The sequence below is a fragment of the Glandiceps talaboti genome, chromosome 2, assembly GCF_964340395.1.
Source record: "Glandiceps talaboti chromosome 2, keGlaTala1.1, whole genome shotgun sequence".
NCBI lineage: Eukaryota > Metazoa > Hemichordata > Enteropneusta > Spengelidae > Glandiceps > Glandiceps talaboti.
The window spans coordinates 9,800,629-9,820,144 of record NC_135550.1 but is presented as its reverse complement, the minus strand read 5'-3'; the positions used below and the strand labels follow the sequence as shown (position 1 = coordinate 9,820,144).

Here is a 19,516-nt window from a genome sequence, read left to right as displayed (position 1 = left end):
CAATTATCAGGTTTGTTTACTCAATATGTATATTTTTTTTCAAAACATTTTATAACAGTGTTCATATTAAGCAGTAGTCTTGAGTCTAATGATCTCTGCATTTTCATTTAAGACCAATAAATTCAAATTGCAGTGTTCTAACTTCTAAGTGGACCGCTTGTTCTTTTAACAGCATGGCAGAATTAAGGTGAACTTTGAAAAAAATATGAAGTATTGATCACAATGTGTAAAGTAATCCTCACCAAAATCTTAAAACCAATGGGCCATGTGGACTTCTTTCTAAAAAAAAAGTAAAATTCCACCCAGCTTCATACCTTTATTGAAATACATTATCCATATATGTATCAAGAATAACAATTCTGTATTAAACTCCATTTTGTTGTTGTACCAGGACTGGGAATACCTTTTCAAGTCAGACTACCATGTGAAGGATGGTCAGATGCAGTGCCGACTACTACATTTTAGGGAGCCATATGTGAGTTTCCCAGTGACAACTGTGTCAACATCTAGTTGTATGGATACTACAGCTCCATTATTTTCATACGTATCTACTATTTTATTTGCACTACATTTAGTCTATGAGGTGAGTATTTCAATTTCAAATATTTTGTATTTTATGTAATAAGTATTACTGCTTTTGTAAAGGGTGGTAAGTAGGTAAAATCTACCTGGGTACTATAGGCATTTTAACAGGGTTCTCTACTAGTGTTTTTATGAAGGCAGTATATATGTAAAATTTATCGGCGTTCTGAAGTCATTTATCAGGGTTCTCTACCAGCGTTTTTGTTAAAAGTGGTAAGTAAAATCTATGGGAGACCCCCTGGTGTCTTATCAGGTTCCTCACCAAATCTATGGTACAAGGTATGGAAATCTGTGCAAATTGTACCTGACATCCCCTCTCTGTTATCAGGGTTCCCAAACTTCCAGAAAACACTAACATGTATCTGTATACATTAGTTCCCACTGAGATAATGTGTGAGAGTCAAAACTGTGTGATGCAACTATTGTGTTTGTAAAAAGTGTACAGTAGACCTATTAAGATGTACACAGCAAACCTTTCATGTTATCCAAAATTCCTACCAGAGAACATAAATACTGGCCCAGGAATATTCATGAATCCATCAAAATTGGACAACATTTTCTGTCCCTCAACCATGATTGTGGTTTCAACCTTCCGCCTATTTACAATAGTCTGTTAGATGCCTCCACTTGAGGCCGGGGGTCACTTGACTTAGATGGATTACCATAGACTGTAAGATATGCTGTATCAGATGCCCTCACATAAAGAGAAGGCAAACGTGTGTGATTGACATATTTCTTCAGGATAAATTAGTTAATTAATTTGCACCTCTTCCTTCCTTCATTGTTGTCTAGGAACTAAAACTGAACAACATGTTGTCGAAAAATTCGCAAGATTTAGCAGCTTTGCTGGCTCAGATGTCAAGGTATGGACAGTCTACACTAATATGTTGTATTGCCAACTTTTTATTTGTAGCATGCTAGTTTTACAAGTGACACTCACTTTGACTAGTGCAACCAGCTGTTTGAATACTAAGTTGAATAGAGTAACATGAAACTTAATGTGTCAGAATGATCATTCATCAAATGATTGAATTATAACATGTTATGTGTGTAATATATTTACTATGATGAATCCTATATTTTCTTTTGTCAGTGATTTGCAGTGGGTAAGGTACATAGATCACTACTGTCGAGATCACCCAACTCTAGTCGGCATTATCAAACCAGAACATGTCCAAATGCTTCCAGGTAAACCTAAACTCATACTACATTTGTGTTCACTTCTTTTTACTAGTAATTGATTTGGAGGGATAGCTTTGCCTATCCATAGTACATTACAATCTGACTGAGTGTATTTTGCTAAGGACAATAAGTAGGTAAAATCTGAAATTCTTCAATACAAAGGATCCTGCCGAGTGTTACAACTGTGTTATTATTAGTCTAGATTTGACTTATGTCTCTCTTTGTGTTAAACACATCATGTCTCATAGGTGAAACACCAAGGCAACTTCATTTCTCCTGTAAGTGGTAAGCAATTACAGTAAACATTGTGATGTTACACAGCTTTGAGTTTTGTCATCCTACAGCAACAGATTTTCACATTAACTGTCACCAATTGATAGATCATTCCCAAGTGTTTATCAATACTATAATAGCATATTTGTGTGCTACAGAATAATCAAGTTTCCTTGTTTATACTTTCAGAACATTACCAGTTACTTCAGCAGCCTAGTTACCTGACAAGTGAGCCCCCTAGTGTTCACCAGTATCTCTTCACTCTCATTAAAGGAATGAACATCAATGGCTATCCATATTTGACAGATATCAATAAGAAATCTCATGATATTATATTGGTAAGGATTCTTTCTCACAGTCTGAGGTGTAATATTTACAGTATACCCCTAAATATGTTTTATGGGAATGTGTATGCACTTGTTTTTTGGACGTCTGGTAAAAGTTTGAGGTACACAGCTTTGATGACTTTCACACATTGAAATTTGTGACATTGAAATGATGGATCAAGAAAAGAAATATCATTATGCTTATCAAAACTGAAAATGTGTTTATCAAAAATATTATAATATTTACATGTATAACTCTGATGGTAGATGACATATATATCTGTGTGTGTGTGTGTGTGTGTGTGTGTGTGTGTGTAAGTATGTATATTACTGCAACCATTTGAAAAGAGAAAGGAAATATTCACTCTTTTATTTGTAGTGTTTATTTCTTTACCTTACACAACAGAAGCGTTGTTGACATATTAAATAACATGTTGTCTTTTAATGTTCATAGCTTTATACAATTTACCTAAGCCAAACAACTGCCACAAGTATGCAAGATTTAGAAGACAGGTTTATCAAGAGAATACCAGCATCAGGTTTGTAGATAGATATGTCCTGCTGACATAAGAACACTGGTTATGAGTGCATGCATGCAAGCATGCTTGGTGGGTATGTGTGTGTGTGTGTGTGTGTGTGTGTGTGTGTGTGTGTGTGTGTGTGTGTGTGTGTGTGTGTGTGTGTGTGTGTGTGTGTGTGTGTGTGTGTGTGTGTGTGTGTGTGTGTGTGCGTGCGTGTGTGCATGCGTGTGTGCGTGCGTGCGTGCGTGCGTGTGTGCGTGTTGAGTTTAGACAAATGATGACCGTTGGGTATTCTCTGTGATATTGTCAGTGGCAGTAACACAGGAGACAACAACTGTGATACTTACATCTCAAATTGTGGTTTGATTGATTGTATTCTTAAAAGAAGACAAGGAAACATTCATACATTATATTAACCAACAGGTCCCAAGACTTATGATACCATAGAGAAGAAATCACTACTAACATTCAGTACAGAGTGTTCAACAGCAGAGAGAGTTATACTGTGTATGACAGATATGGGACTGACTCTGGAAGACTTGAAGTGTATACCATTTGGTGTATCACTAGCACTACATGATGCTATCTATCAATGTAGAGCTGAACCACCAGCTGATTGGCCGGAAACTGCCTACATGCTGATTGGTAGACAAGATTTATCAGCTGAAGCTAGGTTACTGGAAAAGAAAGATCATCTTCCTCCAGTAAGTAACTGTTGTTTTATTTGTACCGTATCTTGTCATGCCTTCCCCTCTGAGTACAGCCCATTCCTTTGACCATCATCTCCCTCCTATATAAAGCAACTTTGTTTTACCGTTGTATCCCATCTCCTTATTATATCCTTTCTTTGACTTTCATCACTAACCTGTGAGTACATTCCATTTTTTTTTTATATTCATCTCTCTCTTAGTCTTAAAGTAATATATACTCTTTCTGTTACTTTCTAAAAGTCAAAACATTTTTATCACATAGAATGTCCAGAAACAACCGTAATGATTTTCAGTTTGTAGGCAGCATGGTTGCTATATAGTACGCAAGCTAAAACTCTAAAAGGGAATTATATTATTTAAATCTTCAGCTCACTATGCTCCTATATTAGGCTATAATACATTTTGCTATAGCATTATGAATTCCTCAAATATGAAACAAGAATGACTTTATCTGGTATATGAAAAGGCTCCTCAAAATATTTTCATGAAGGTTGATCAATAGCTGTAACGTTTTGATAGACATTAATCCTTGCCGGGAACACCTTCATAATCCTGTTGTTTTTAAGCTACGTTGCTCAGCTTCCTCTGTTTTTCTAACTATCGTAATATAATTAGTCTTTTTTAGTTGTTGAAAAATGACCAGTTTTGTTTCCAGCAACGTAGTAATAATTCAGTAATATACTTTGATAAACTTCTTGCTATTAAATTTATACAACATAGTATGATAGATATATTTTTTGTTAGTATGTTTTGCATGCAGTGTTTTGAAATACATGTGTTGTGTTGACTATCTTGCCTAGACTGAGGAAGACAATGCAGATGAAGAGGATGATGGCATGGAATGCTTGGATCAAGAATTATTGAAATTAAGATTTCCAGATGATCTTAGAGTGCAAGAAGTCAGACGACTTCTACAGTCTTCAAAACCTGTCAGAATAGCACTGGTACAAAGACCTGAAGTGAGGTGAGTTCATGTAGTTTGTGAGTATAGAAACAAAAATGTGTAGGTACATGTACATGTAGATATGAGCAAGACTTGAAGTAGGATGAGTTAGTGCAGTGTAATCACAATGATAAAATGTGTTGTTCCCGGTAAACATGTATATATTAAACAGGACTTGCTTCACTTGTGAAAGTACAGCTGCAGAGAACAGTGCATGCCTGAGTGGAAGGCAAACTGGCACTCAAAGCTTCCTGTAGTTCTGTTATATTGATCTTGTGACGGCATATCAACATCACAGTTACTTGTTGTTTTACAGTGACCATGATTACATAGAAGAACAAGAGATGAGACTTCTAAGTGTTTGTCACAGGACTATGTCACTACCAGTAGGCAGGTATGTATGTACACAGCAACACTGCTTTCAACTAGAAATAGTGTGTGGAAGTGTGTGTGTGTGTGTGTGTGGGGGGGGGGGGCAGGTATGTACAACACTGCTTTCAACTTTAAATGCCTTGGGCGAGGGGGGGGGGGAGGAGATATGGTATACTTTGTGAATGTTACTTAACTTGTTTGTTTTTTTAAATTGAGGTTTTTGATCAGCTATCTTTCCCATATCCTATCTTTGGTACAATAAAATGTTTGTGAAATGCTATGTAATTACCATATTAGTCAATCACTTGATATTTCACTTTTTATCTATCTTGACTTGCTTCAAACAATGATAACTGAATGAGACTACCAACCAGATTGTTACTATTCATTATAAATGAATTCTTGACTAATCCATTTCAATTTAGGGGCATGTTTACTCTATGCACATCCCGTCCAGTCATCACAGAAACTTTACCAATGCCAAAGTTGAACTTAACAGGCAGAGCACCACCAAGGTAGGGCAGTTTACATTCTCACATATTTTGTAATGGTGTACAGTGAGTCATGTACATATGTAATATTTCAGTGTAAACATCATATAGACAATTTGAAAATTCTGTTTGACTTGAGTTTCTTCGTACTCATCATGGTAAGTATAACACAAGCCATTATTTTAAACTAGCTGATTTGTGTTCTAATTTTGTTTTTCTTAGGAACAACACAGTAGATTTAAAGCATATTGATGTACCAGCCAATATGAATTCCTGGCCTTCATTTCACAATGGTGTTGCAGCAGGGTTAAGGATTGCAGCTGGTGATTCACAGGTACGTAACCAATACATAGGACCTGTTTGTTATGTCACAGGTATGTAGCCAGTACATACAGCCTTTTGTTATATCACAGGTACGTAACCAGTACATATGGCCCCTTTGTTTTATCACATTATAATAGCACATGATTTTAACAAGTTGTACAACACATCTCATCATGCACTTACAGCATCATGTTGTATCTCATCAACACACATCATATTAAATCATATCATACCATATATTGTCTCATACCTTATCATATTATGTTATATCATTGCATATATCTTATATCATATATTGATTTTATGTTTATTTTGATCGCAGATGCTTTTCATCAGTTATCATTTTCCATTGGAATACTTTGTGTAGAATGAATGCAAGGATTATTTTGAAAAAGACCTCAGGTCTGCATTCGGAAGGTTGGCAAACAAAAGCTGAGGATGACAGAACCTCTTGGGCAAGCCGTCAACAGTGCCTTTGGTGCTATGCAACCTGGGCTCATTTTTAAAGCTAGCAGAATTGCCTTAAGGGTCTACTAGCAGCTAGACTAATATGTCTATTTCTACCGTACTTCTCAGATTGATGCAACATGGATTGTGTACAACAAACCTAAGACAGGTTCTGGTAATGAAATGACCAATGAACATGCAGGATTCCTCTTAGCTCTTGGACTCAACGGTCACTTGGCAAAACTTGATACATTAAATACACATGAATATCTTATTAAGGTGGGTAGCCATTATTGTGGCTTGGCAAAACTTGCTACACTGTATTATCATGAATACATGAATCATTTATGATACCAGTATTATTTCATGTCATAAACCTTCCCAGACACTTTAAGTGTTCAATGATCATTATTGCTTATGTATGCCTTGAAATGTTTGTTTTCACTTACATCATTGAATGTATTTTTCTGTAGGCCCATGAATTTACAAGTGTCGGACTCTTGCTAGGACTTGCTGCTGTCAAGTAAGTGATGTACAAAATACAGTAGAGAATGAAAAAAAGTAGAATTGTGTTTATCAAGTGATGCTTTACTTGATCATTCAAAAGTCTGTGTAATGTTTGACAACGAAGATGAAGAGAGTATAGAGTTTTAATTCACCAGTGGCAGTATGGTGTATTTGAAGTCTCGCCCACTATTTTTTGTTACAAATTTAACAAACAAAATACAAACACTGGTAGTGTGCACACATTTGAAATGTTACATTTTGTTTTTCATTGAACACAAATCAATATAACTGTTGGATGAGACAGGGAAGACTCTAAACACAAAACTGTTTATTTGTGTTTCATAATGAGATAAAATGTCTGAGTTTATTTGCATGTATGCTGTCTGTGTCTGCATTTTGTTTTCATAATTCGTAACAAAGAACGTTGTGTGAAATGTAAAAATCATTGTGTTACCTCATTTAAAGCCTATACCCTCTTAATTTTGGTTGTATATCTAGTTGTGATGTTAGTAATTACACTCCATGACTATGCTATAGGTATGACTGATTTCCTAATTTCTGGTGTAAGGATATAGTAACTTTTGGTGCTATGTAGACTCTAAAATACTTCACTAAAAGAAGAGCGCCCTCAATGGCAGATATTTCAGTCTAGATGCTATGCATAAATCATTTCACAAAGTTTGTTTATTTGTTCCTGTAGGAGAGGCACTATGGATGTTGGTGCAACAAAGACACTGAGTATCCATGCTGAAGCACTATTACCTGTATCACCATCAGACTTGGATACACCACATATTGTACAGGTAGCCGCTATCATTGGGATTGGCTTAGTCTACCAAGGAACTGCACATAGACACATAGCAGAAGTATTGCTGGCTGAAATCGGTAAGTCAGAGGTATGGCCAGAGTTATGGCCAGGAAACAGCACATTCACACATAGCAGAAGCATTGCTAGCTGCAATAGGTAAGTCAGAGGTATGGCCAGAGTTATGGCCAGGAAACAGCACATTCACATATAGCAGAAGCATTGCAAGCCGCAATATGTAAGTCTGATGTATAGCCAGTTTCTATGACATCATAATTCAGATTCTTGTCTTTAAATGACATGGAAATCTTGATCTTGTATTATACTTCCAATAGCTGTTTTCAAGTTTAATATATCCATTGTTGGTTGGATACGTTTTGTGTTTGCAATTTTTAGGTTACATGACATCACTATCTATATCATCTCTTACAGGGAGACCTCCAGGACCAGAAATGGAAAATTGTACAGACAGAGAATCGTATTCATTAGCAGCTGGTATAGCTCTTGGTTTTGTCACGTTAGCTGTAAGTATGCATAGTGTGGCATTATGAACATGGGGGGATTTGTACTTAAGAGTGCCTTCTCCTATTGCCATGGTATCATCTAGGAAGTATGACTGAATTGATGAAAGTGTGTTTTCCTAACCCTGTGGAGAAAAAGATGGTGCGTATAGTGTTAAAAGATCATAAAAAAGCCAGTATTATTTTACTGTATGTACTATATCATTGACTTGGCCAAAGATATTATGTACAAATTTCTTATTGTGTGTATTTATTGCTGTCTCTGACACAAATATTATTGATTTGCTAGTTTTACCGAGGATCAAAAGTTGTCTTTGAAATAACATTGTTTATATTTGTTAGTACATGCATTTATCCAGTGCACTTTGGTCGCTCAAGTATATAAATTACTCCATCATATCTTCTCATATAATCTTGACTTTACAGCATGGTAGTGATGCAATAGGACTTTCAGATTTAAACATTCCAGATCAGCTGTATCACTATATGGTCGGAGGTCATAGACGGCCACTGGTAAGTCTTATCAACTATACAGTAATCTTTAACTATTATATATGTATGTGTTACTGGGAAATTGAGAGGGTGTAACTGTGTGAATGGCCATCAGTTTCAGTTCAACTTTCTTAGCGTGTACCATTTACAATGACTAAGTCTTCATACATATTGTAATATATGTTAGCGTGACATCCATCAAAGTATTAACCAGTCCAGGGATTTGTTTATATACAAGTTCTTAAACATGTACAATCAGCAAGTTTCTAACTATTTACTGTGGTAAATTTCCATTACTCTACTTCCTCAATACACATTGCAAATGTCACTTGGCATTGTCAAGTTGGCACGTCAGTCAAAGATGAAAGCAAATATTCAGTGAAATTTTATACTAAACAACTGATGTACTTTGATAATAATGTTAGTTTTTAGCACAACTGAACTGAGGTTCAGTAGTGCTATAGGCATCGCCCGATGTCTGTCTGTCTGTCTGTCTGTCTGTGTGTGTGTGTGTGTGTGTGTGTGTGTGTGTGTGTGTGTGTGTGTGTGTGTGTGTGTGTGTGTGTGTGTGTGTGTGTGTAAACAACTTAAAGTCAAAAACTGCTGAACCGATTGCCATGATATTTGGTGGGGCCATTACCTTGGGTGTCTAGTTGGGAAATTGTTCAAATCAAAATGATCGCATCACAGGTGTGTGATTTGGGTCAAAAAATGTGATTTTTGGTCAAAAAACTTAAACTCAGAAACTACTGGGCAGATTGATGTGAAATTTGGTGGGAAGATTCTTTAGGGGGTGTAAAGTAAGATTTGTTCATGACATGATGATTCCATCAGTGATATGCAAATTAGGGCTAAAAATGTGTCTTTTTGGTTAAAAATCTATAATTCCAAAACTACTGAGCAGATTGGGCTGAAATTTGATGGGGATGCATCTAGGGATGTATAGACGAAGATATATTAAGCATACAATGATTCCATGAGTGATATGCAAATTAGGTGTAAGAATGTTCATTTTTGGTCAAAAACTTATATCTCAAAAAGTACTAAATGAATGAGTTTGAAACTTGGTGAGATGTTTCTAGAAGTGTTATTCTATATCATTGCTTTTCCTCAAAAATCTTCAACTCTGAAATTACCCAGTAGATTGAGCTTAACTTTGTTGAGAATGTGTAGATTTGTCCTCATTAATAGCTGACACAGTGAGAACAGTACATTGTTAATTAACTATAATGTTTACTTTACTATTTCCTCTGGTGGTAAAGCCTGTAGCATGGCCAGTTTGGTTTATGACTTGATTATGTAATATGTTGTAAGACAGCTGTTTCATCACCTACCCATATAAACTGAATGTAGCTTGTGTTTAAAATATTACAATAAGACAACCAAAAAAGTTAAACATGTTACATTGGTATGACTTGGTTCCAAATTGATTTAAAAAAATAAAGAAGTACAAAACCTTGTAGACACATCCCTTTAAAGTTTGATTAGGATGTTGCTATACTTGTCTTGTACACTTCCAACATGGGATGGCTGGATTATGATGATGGAAATTAGGTATGAAAATTTTGTTTTGGTTACAACTTTAAATCTTCAAAAAATTATATATCTATCATTGCCCTGAACATGAAGTTGTGCGGCAACGCAATATTTGCGCTATTTTTATACAGTGCTTTCCCAACACTGCCCAAAGCACTTTACAATTATTAACCCTGGCACGGATCTATAGCAGCACGACGGCCCTTTATACTTCCTCAACTCCCTGGGAAGCATACAATCCATTGCAGCCTTTGCAAGTGCATAGGATTAAAAGCATTCACATTGGAACTTCTATCCTACCAGGTACCCAATTATACAGCTGGGTTGACTGTAACATGTCCAGAGGAAATGCTTAGTTGTTAGCTACCATCAGTAATAAAATGTTTGCTGTCACGATATTGTCTTGGTAATTGTTACACACACATATATATACATTGAAATTGTACTGTTTGGGAACTGTCTGCTGTGATACTATTGTATCTCATCTACAAACCCACTTGGAACAATGTGTTGTAACTCTTTTCATAGACTGCAGCCCAAAGAGAGAAATTCAAGTCACCAAGCTACCAAATCAAAGAAGGTGACCAAGTAAACACTGACTTGACCTCACCAGGTGCTACATTAGCCCTTGGATTGATGTTCCTAAAGACTGGTAATAGGTAAGTGACTGTACAGTGATGGTATCTTCATATATCACCTTGCATTGATTTGGTGCACCATCATTCTGAATATTATACTCAAAGCACAAATGGTACAAATGTTCTTATAATATGTAAATCCTACAATTTGTTATATAGTACCAGTAAATACCAGGTATGTTACTTTGTTAGGGATGATCACATGATGTCACACAAGCTCAATTTGGGGGGGGGGGGGGGGTCTGGCATCAATACGATTACAGAACTTCATTTTCGCACTTCTAAACAAATTTCAAAACCTTTCACGCCTTCAGTGATAACAGATTCTGTATTTACTACTGAGATGTTGATGAGTTGATTAAAATTTACTTCTAATGTGATATACATTGCTGGCTTTCCAGTAGTATTTTAATGCGTTTATCATCATCATGGTTTTACATTGCATCGATGTATGACCACTACAATTTTCATCATGGTTTACATCATATATAAATGTTTTGATGTCACACTTGTGAACATGTGTTTAGGCAAGGGGGAGGGGTTTTGTCCTAAACAAACGAGGTTCGTTTATTGAGCCTTTATGACATTGTGTGATCATCCTTTAATACAAAAGTTATTTCATGAATGTCACACTACATTTGGATTATTCTGTCAGATCCAGTGTAAAGATTGAAGGATTAAGTGAATTATTCAAAACATGTCTGTTTCTAAGTCTTAAGAGGATGAAGAGAACTTGTGTGTTTTCAGCTGTTTCTATAATGAACATACATACTGGGGTAGTGTAGTATTTAGTAGTCAAGTCACCATCTGGTATAAGTAGATGTTGAGTAGATTTGACTTAAAGTTTATAGTCAGTTCATTGTTGAATCAATCACAGAAGACATCAGAAACTCAAGAACATTTAGAATGACCAATAATAAGTTGGTAATACTTTACCTAATGTAAATATTTTGTTGTTTGTTCATCTTGTTGACAACTGTCTCTCACAATTGCTTGCCTGTGTACATTTACTCTCCAGGGCTGTAGCACAATGGTTGACTGCTCCTGATACTCAGTTTCTACTGGATTTTGTACGACCAGACTTCCTCATTTTAAGGGTAAGTCTGATTATTGCTATGTTCTCAATTCTTTTATAGTTGTTTTGTACTCTAAGTTGTCAAATGACACGTTCAAGATTTGGACAAAGAATGGGTAGAGATTTTTGTCATTACGTAAGTCATAAGTCACTATAATAAATGTCTTCTTTTTTTCTGGCAGATTCTTAGTCATGGTTTGATTCTATGGGATGAAATCCGTCCAACTAAAGAGTGGGTAGAAAGTAACATTCCTGAGGTAAGTAAGTTGTATAAAGATGTCCTGATATTCGGTGCATTGCCCATTGCACAAATTGTACTGTTCTTCTTAAATTTCCTAAAAAATTTTCACATGTGAGATTAATGTAAAGATCAACAATGGAGAACCAAAGTTTAGAACATGATCATTACAGAAAGAGTGCAGACAAAAAAAAATTATTTCAGTTGCTTGTGGCAAATTTGTGAGTTACATACTGAAAGATATATTTTAATGCATTGAATGAACAATGACATCAAATGAAACATTTGGATTGGAAGCTTAATTTAAATGGATGGTGTGAAAAGATAATTATCTTAAGTTTACTAGTATTTGACTTTCACCACATGAATATCCAATGCTGAACTTGTGTGTCAGATATTGAAGCCATGCAAAATTCTATATCCGACACTGAATTTTTTTTTTTTTTAAATGATACATTCAGCTACAAGTACAGCAAATACTGTAATCTAATGCATATAGGTCTGAGACTGAACTGAGAGTACTCAAAAGAGAAGACAAGTTTCTTATTTTGTATTTGTCCACCTATGAACTTGTCCTGTGATGAGAGTACTTGATATAGAAGACACATTTCCTATTTTGTATTTTTCCACCTCTGTTAGATTGTGAAGGAACATGCATTCAAGAACAGTTCAAGTGGTAGTGGTGGTAGTGGTGATGTCGATATTGATTATCAAACTATGAGGTAAACTTCTGTAAATATGTAGTCACACTTTCTCAAAGCTACCATATAATTATAATGTGTCTTGTAATTTAGAGTTTCGGTGACGTTAATGTTCTAGTATATAGTCTTGTATACTTTTGGTGTTCGAGTACAAAAAGTCAACCAAGTTGAAAGAATGTCATGTTAATAACTGGAAGACAATCAGTGTAGTAATAATACACTCCAAGTTTTGATTTATATTGCCATATCCACATCAAATGCAATGGAAATTATCGGTACCAACTGTAGAATACTACCACCTATAGTACAATGGCAAGTGAATTTCCATGTGAGCTCCTAACATGAGACAAATAAAAAGATAAACACGACAGACTGAAGAGAATTAACAAACAGGTAAATGAAACACTGCTCTGCTTTCTTAAATATGTGACAATAGATGTAAAATATAAACTCTAACACTTGTATAACTGTTTATGTTACAGCCAAGCGTATTGTAATATAGTAGCTGGTGCCTGTATGTGTGTAGGTTTACGATTTGCTGGCTCTGCCAATCAGAGTGCTTTCAAGTGTCTGGTAAGTATGCCCAAGTTACAGGAAAGAGAGCATTCACCAGAAGGCTTTATGTAACATAATACATGTATGACCAAAGCCAATCATTTGGCAATTTGACTTGATAGATAGCTGCAGTACAGGCTAGGCAAAGACCATTTCATACTGTATATCGATTTCATTAGGTGAGCTGTGTAAACTTGTATCACATGATGTTGTTGATTATCATAATTTCAAAACTCATAATGGTTATTTCCCGTTATTCTTTCAGCTGTATTTTGCCAAGGACTTCACTACCCTTACTACAAAGACTGTGGCTGAAATTGTAAGTACCGTAGCCATTTCAAATCAGCAGTAAATAACAACATATGCAAATTTAAAAAAAAAAGTCAAACTGCATTCAAATCAATATGAAAAATAATTGCACTTTATAGTGAGTAGTAGGAGATGTAAGACATTGAGGTGAAACATGTACACATTTATTTTTAATAGTTATCAACTTTTTGACATCTTCTGTTTAATTCTTCAAAAGCTGACACCCTATTTTTAGGAGTAATTACGTGATGTCAAAAGAAACAAAATCTGTAAAGAATTCATATAACAGACACACACAGTGTGTTTATTTACCAGTAATAGTGATTTGATGTTTTAATGTGTAAATGGGAACCCTTTGTCCTAACAGGCTGGCAAGAATACTCTAGAAAGCTGTCTAAATGCTGTGGTGTTATCACTAGCCATGGTGATGGCTGGCACTGGTAACCTAGAAGTGTTGAGACTAACCAGACATCTACACACCAGGATAGGAAGTGATATTAACTATGGTAGTCACATGGCAACACATATGGCAATAGGATTATTATTTCTAGGTGGTGGTCAGTATACACTGAGTACATCTAATACAGCTATAGCGGCCCTGGTCTGTGCTCTCTTCCCTAGGTTTCCTATACACAGTAATGATAACAGGTAAGTTGTAGCCAGTTTCATCATTTCACAGCCAAACACTGTACACATGTGTGATACTTATTTTTATCCCCCAGCTATGTACAATCAATGTATATTTGTGAATTAAAATCACTATATGTTATGAGTAGGCATTGCTATGTAACATGTTATGAACTTGCCACTGAATTGTCCCACTATTTTTCACATAGTCATTAAATACTGTTGGTGGGGGAGGGGGGGGGGGAGACAATGTCTTTGAAGGTAGAAGACTTGTTATATTTGATTATACAGTAGGGGTAGCTGAGAACACTTGAAACGTGATGACTCCAGTACAAAAGAAAATGATATAAATTAAGCATTTGTAAGACAGTCAGTTTGATTAGACATTGCTTAAGTGTGTGTGCCATAGAGTTTTTATCTGCCATAGTACAGTACTGGACAACACTTCATACATACTGCCTCATTAGAAATGGAAACAAAATACAAATAATTCTGGTATAAATACATGCATGCATAAAGTTTACATACATAATATGAGTTCAGTTGATGATATGCTACACTACCCAAATGTTTTTATTTGTAATGACACAGTATATTGTCATTTTCTATCCATATTGAAGTATCAAAGATCAAAACAAGCGTGACATGTAATGCTTTGTCTATGTCTACTGAAATTTACTGTATACCGTGACCAATCAATGAATCAGCAAACAGGGTCTTAGAGATGCAATATGGTTCATTTAATATTTCAGTTATCCGATTTATCCACTGAGTGTCTCAAAACACACAATGTGCAATAATTATCCACAAACAACTAAGCAAGATATGATGGGTGAACCTGCCACATTTATCAAATGTCTGTATCTATTGTTAGATTCTCACTCTGTGTGCATGCTTTATTCTGCCAGGTACCATCTACAGGCATTACGTCATCTGTATGTGTTAGCTGCAGAACCCAGGCTGATTCTACCAAGAGATGTAGATACTAATAAACCATGTTATGCAAGACTTGAAGTGATATTTAAGGTAAGTTTGGAATAATATCTACATAATACAAGAAAATTGAACTTTCTGTATGCAAGGGAAGAGATCTACAATTTAAAAGTTTACATGTGGTTGGGTTCACATGGATGTATACTAAACTGTTTTACACATTTCATGACTTGTCTCTTGATTTAAAGGTCTGGGATTCAATCCCAGGTTCTTACGTTAGTGACAGTAGTGTAATTATATAAGTAGAACCTTAAGGATTACATAGAATCATTCTTCTCTTCAGGACCAACTTTTTTTAGCTCCGCTGTCAGCGGTGACTATGGTATAAAAGTACAATACATTACCAACTTCTGTGTAAAATGTGTTTTATAGTGAGACATCATATGAAACCAGTAACCACTTTATTACATCGCTAAAAGAAAACTGCATAGTGAAGAACTGAACCACTTCCACGTCACCAAAATAAAAAAAAAAAAAACAAAAAAAAAACAGCGGAGCTATTCTGACCCATAGGTCGCTTGTTCTTTAATTCTGCCAAACAACTATTTTTTTCACACCAAAATTTTAATCCTATATCACCACTGACATGTCATCGTTGCTTTATTTAAAGGAAACAGTCTGGTACAAAGAACTGAAGATTGATATGATGGCGCCATGTATTATACCAGAACTAAATCTTCTCAAACAAGTGAGTAGTGGGAGGATCAGTGTAGTATATACAAAGATTTTTGTTTTATGGTGTACTGAATTTAGTAAACTATGGTCATTAGCCATTCACCTTTATTTTATAACTCTTTGGGATCATTTGCAAGTGAAGTGTTAATACTATGGTTAGGAAAGTAAACATATCATTATCTGAGTTGTGTTGCATATGACTTTATTCCCAGATACAAATAATACAAGTCAGTAAAGAGAGTATCAATAATTATTTATGTAATATCATTACCTGAGTTGTGTTGTTTCTTCATAGATCAATGTTCTAGGACCAAGGTACTGGAACATCAAGTTAGATGTACAAAAATACAGAGACACTGTCAAGGCCATCTTAGACAACAATGGTACTCTATATGTCAAACAGAGGGCTGGACATCTATCATACATGGAAGATCCAAAGGTAAAAAGTAAAACTTATTTTGCCACATTTCAAAGTTAAAACAGTGTGTAAATAATAGATGTTACAAGACAGGATGGTATGATTCATCTTCTATACCTAACACTTTGATTTTGTGTGTTTTGTTTTTCAGGGATTTCGTAGTCTGTTGGCACAGACATTTACCCATGATCAGTCTGGTCATCAGATAGTCCAACCTGACGTTATCAGATCATTTACTTCTGATCCTAGTGTATTAGCATTTGCTGAGTACTGCTGCAGTCAGAAACTGTCATCACAGGAGGTAAGAGTGTCATGATTCTTGATGTTTAGGAAATTGAAATAGATATACCTTGCCTCGACCTTAGGGCCATCAGATTGAATTAATGTATGGATGATGTGTTTGTTCTTGGGACACATGAAGAATAGTGTCCACTTATTTTAAGACAATACAAATTGGGTATATGCTAGGGAGTGCTAACTGTTCCTATCACTAACATCACCCTAAACGCTGACTCCCTTGCTTGAATACAAGTATGTATGCTAAGTTATTTTACTAGTTGCTACATTTCAGCATTTCTAGAAAACGTTATTAGAGATTGTCTTTACAGTAAGATACTGCACACACTCACTCTCAGTGTAGTCAGATCTTTATCAAAGTACATCTTATGGACTATGTATGACAAGTTAAAATTTCCAGGATAACTTGTTCTTGTTTAGATAATTATCATTGCAAGTAAAGTATCTATGCCCTAATTGATAAATTATGTATTTGATTAATGTCTGTCATTTATCCACAGGAGAGGGAGATAGTGTCACTGTTCTCCTCAGTCTTGTATGAATGTATCACCAAAGAGAAACCTGAGATTCTTGAGACACATATAGCAGTTGACCAGGTATGTTGATTTGCATGGTGACACTAAGTAAAAGACATCAACAGAACATCGAACACCTGAAATTTTATTCTGACTAATAAATATATTATTCCCCAATATTTTCTTTGTTCAGTCAAGGAAAATACAAGTGACCTAAGGGGCCCTTGTCACTATGAGTAGCTAGATGAGTAGTGACAAAACCCTTAGGTCAGAAATATTTTCTGACAGAATGAAGAAAAATATTGGGAGTGATAGAATTATACCAGCGCCAGTTATATCAATGAAAAATCAGGGAAAGTAATGGCAATTTTGAATATTTTGACTCATATTTTGAACACAGCAGAACCAATGATGGAGACACGCGTTGTCATGACAAAGATGCGCGTTGTTGTGATGTAGAACGACCAGAGTATATATTCCATATTTGTAGCTGAGCTTGGCTCGTGTATGGTATAATCAATATTACATCCTATTAAATGTATTGTTTTCCAGGCTGTAAGGACAATGCTGACTGATCCCAGTCCCCATTCACTATGGCAGATCAAACTAATCCTGGCTTACTATGAAGTGGCCTACCCTAGACTTCAGCAAACTTTACCAAATATCACTAAATGGCCTCTCATCAACTCAGAGTTCTTAACAGCAATTAAAAGTAGGATAGACAAATACCTAGACACCTGGTTACGAGGTAAGACCATTTTGAACATGTGATATTATTACTGGAGTGAGTTTTAGGAAAAATATTGTCTGTTTTATAGACAAATATCCATGCTGAGCAAATTATCCCAAATTTTGGAAGGCCCTCTGACCTTCATTGGTGGGTCTACTGCCCTCACTGAAGTTTCTACATGATTTATATTGTTAGTCTCCAGTGAGAACAGTGACCCCATCAATTAAGGTTATAGCATCTTAACAAATTTGGGGTGATTTACTCAGTGTAAGTACATGGAGAATACTGATTCAGGACAATTTTGCGACATAGAGATTTATAGGAAAATGTAGAAGGTTGGAGAGTGAGGGACACTATTATTATGACAACTGTGTGAGTGAACTGATGGTCACATTAGGAGTTACAACATTTTATATTGTCAAATATATTATGTTGTACCATAGAATAGGACTATTACTGTAAACTTGAACATTTTCACTTCACACTAATTTTTGCTAAGTTCGCTAGAAAACAAACACTCAAAAATAATTAGTGACTATGAAAATGCCTTCTTGTTACATGAATACAATGTACCAGTCTGGTAATTAGTAAAAAAATTAAGTCTTTGAGAACTAGCTGAAGACTGTAAAATCGTAAAATTTTCTAGTAGTGAAAATATCTAGGTTTACAGTATGTTTTGCAAAGTTTAAATGTTTAGTATTGTTTCACAATGTTGTGTATCCTCGACATGAAATACAGCCATAATGAATGCTAGTCAAATTGAAATAAAGTTTTAGGGCCAGCTTTTGGAGAGCGGAACATTGTAACCAATCTTTATGGTATGAAAATCACAACTTTTGTCTCAATGCACTAACGAGTTTACTTGTTTTTGTTTGTCTACAGACAACGTCAAACTGATAGCTGCCTATCTTCAGGGAAGGAACATGGCAACCACATATACCGTACAACTAGCATGTTTCCTTATTTTCCATGATATACCGCCCTCACAGTTATTAGCTCAAAGCACAATGTCAGGTAAGCAACTTGAAAGGTTATCATGGTTGATGATGGTGAGTGTCAGAGGTCAGAAAGGTCTTGATATCAAACTTTCGCATAAAATACCAGTGGCTACACTATCAAGTACTAGGAATGGTATATTTCTGGCATGTTGATTTTCAAATTTAGATGATCGTCATTTGAAAATGAGTTCAGAGATATAAATACTGGTATGGGAGAACAATAGCTAAACAGATAAGTTAACACTAAAATGTTCATCAGCTTGGTGAGCTTACTCGTTACACAAGTAGCTCAAACTTATTTAGCATTGGAACTTTTGATCTGTCTGAGTCAACAATCCTCATCAGAATGACAAATTCCATAGTTACAGGTGACCACTAGGTGGCGGTATGATCTGTCTCGGTCGACAATCCTCATCAGAATGACACTATTTACAGCTGACCACTAGGTGGCAGTATGATCAGCCGAGTGTAGATGTTAGGTAGTAGATTTTGGTCTGGTGTGTTGTCAGATCCTGGTTTTCAAATGAATGGTGTTCTTGTGACATTAGGAAGCCAACAGCCTTGAGGCAAACACAACACATAAACTCTGTTGACAATGTGCAAGGGGTGTATGAACCCAGAGAATGCTATAAAGTTTTGACATGACTTGTCTTATTGTACAAGCAAGTACATCCCCATACCAGGCTAGAAATTTTTTTAAACATAATCTTGTTTT

General features: G+C 35.6%; 1 protein-coding gene across 1 annotated transcript in view; it reads left to right on the top strand.

Moving 5' to 3' along the window:
• The window catches only part of LOC144450233 (anaphase-promoting complex subunit 1-like), a 32,400-nt gene that overhangs the window by 12,403 nt on the left and 481 nt on the right, over positions 1-19,516 (top strand). Inside the window, exons 17-45 of the mRNA XM_078140828.1 lie at positions 392-583; positions 1,375-1,445; positions 1,676-1,770; positions 2,227-2,375; positions 2,818-2,902; positions 3,308-3,588; positions 4,395-4,558; positions 4,854-4,931; positions 5,335-5,424; positions 5,623-5,734; positions 6,301-6,450; positions 6,645-6,694; positions 7,379-7,563; positions 7,916-8,007; positions 8,431-8,517; positions 10,561-10,691; positions 11,689-11,767; positions 11,928-12,002; positions 12,623-12,705; positions 13,167-13,257; positions 13,505-13,558; positions 13,916-14,196; positions 15,084-15,201; positions 15,779-15,856; positions 16,139-16,282; positions 16,413-16,562; positions 17,059-17,154; positions 17,626-17,821; positions 18,686-18,817. Of these exons, the coding sequence (XP_077996954.1) occupies positions 392-583; positions 1,375-1,445; positions 1,676-1,770; positions 2,227-2,375; positions 2,818-2,902; positions 3,308-3,588; positions 4,395-4,558; positions 4,854-4,931; positions 5,335-5,424; positions 5,623-5,734; positions 6,301-6,450; positions 6,645-6,694; positions 7,379-7,563; positions 7,916-8,007; positions 8,431-8,517; positions 10,561-10,691; positions 11,689-11,767; positions 11,928-12,002; positions 12,623-12,705; positions 13,167-13,257; positions 13,505-13,558; positions 13,916-14,196; positions 15,084-15,201; positions 15,779-15,856; positions 16,139-16,282; positions 16,413-16,562; positions 17,059-17,154; positions 17,626-17,821; positions 18,686-18,817 (3,589 nt within the window). The remainder of the gene's footprint in view (positions 1-391; positions 584-1,374; positions 1,446-1,675; positions 1,771-2,226; positions 2,376-2,817; positions 2,903-3,307; positions 3,589-4,394; positions 4,559-4,853; positions 4,932-5,334; positions 5,425-5,622; positions 5,735-6,300; positions 6,451-6,644; positions 6,695-7,378; positions 7,564-7,915; positions 8,008-8,430; positions 8,518-10,560; positions 10,692-11,688; positions 11,768-11,927; positions 12,003-12,622; positions 12,706-13,166; positions 13,258-13,504; positions 13,559-13,915; positions 14,197-15,083; positions 15,202-15,778; positions 15,857-16,138; positions 16,283-16,412; positions 16,563-17,058; positions 17,155-17,625; positions 17,822-18,685; positions 18,818-19,516) is intronic.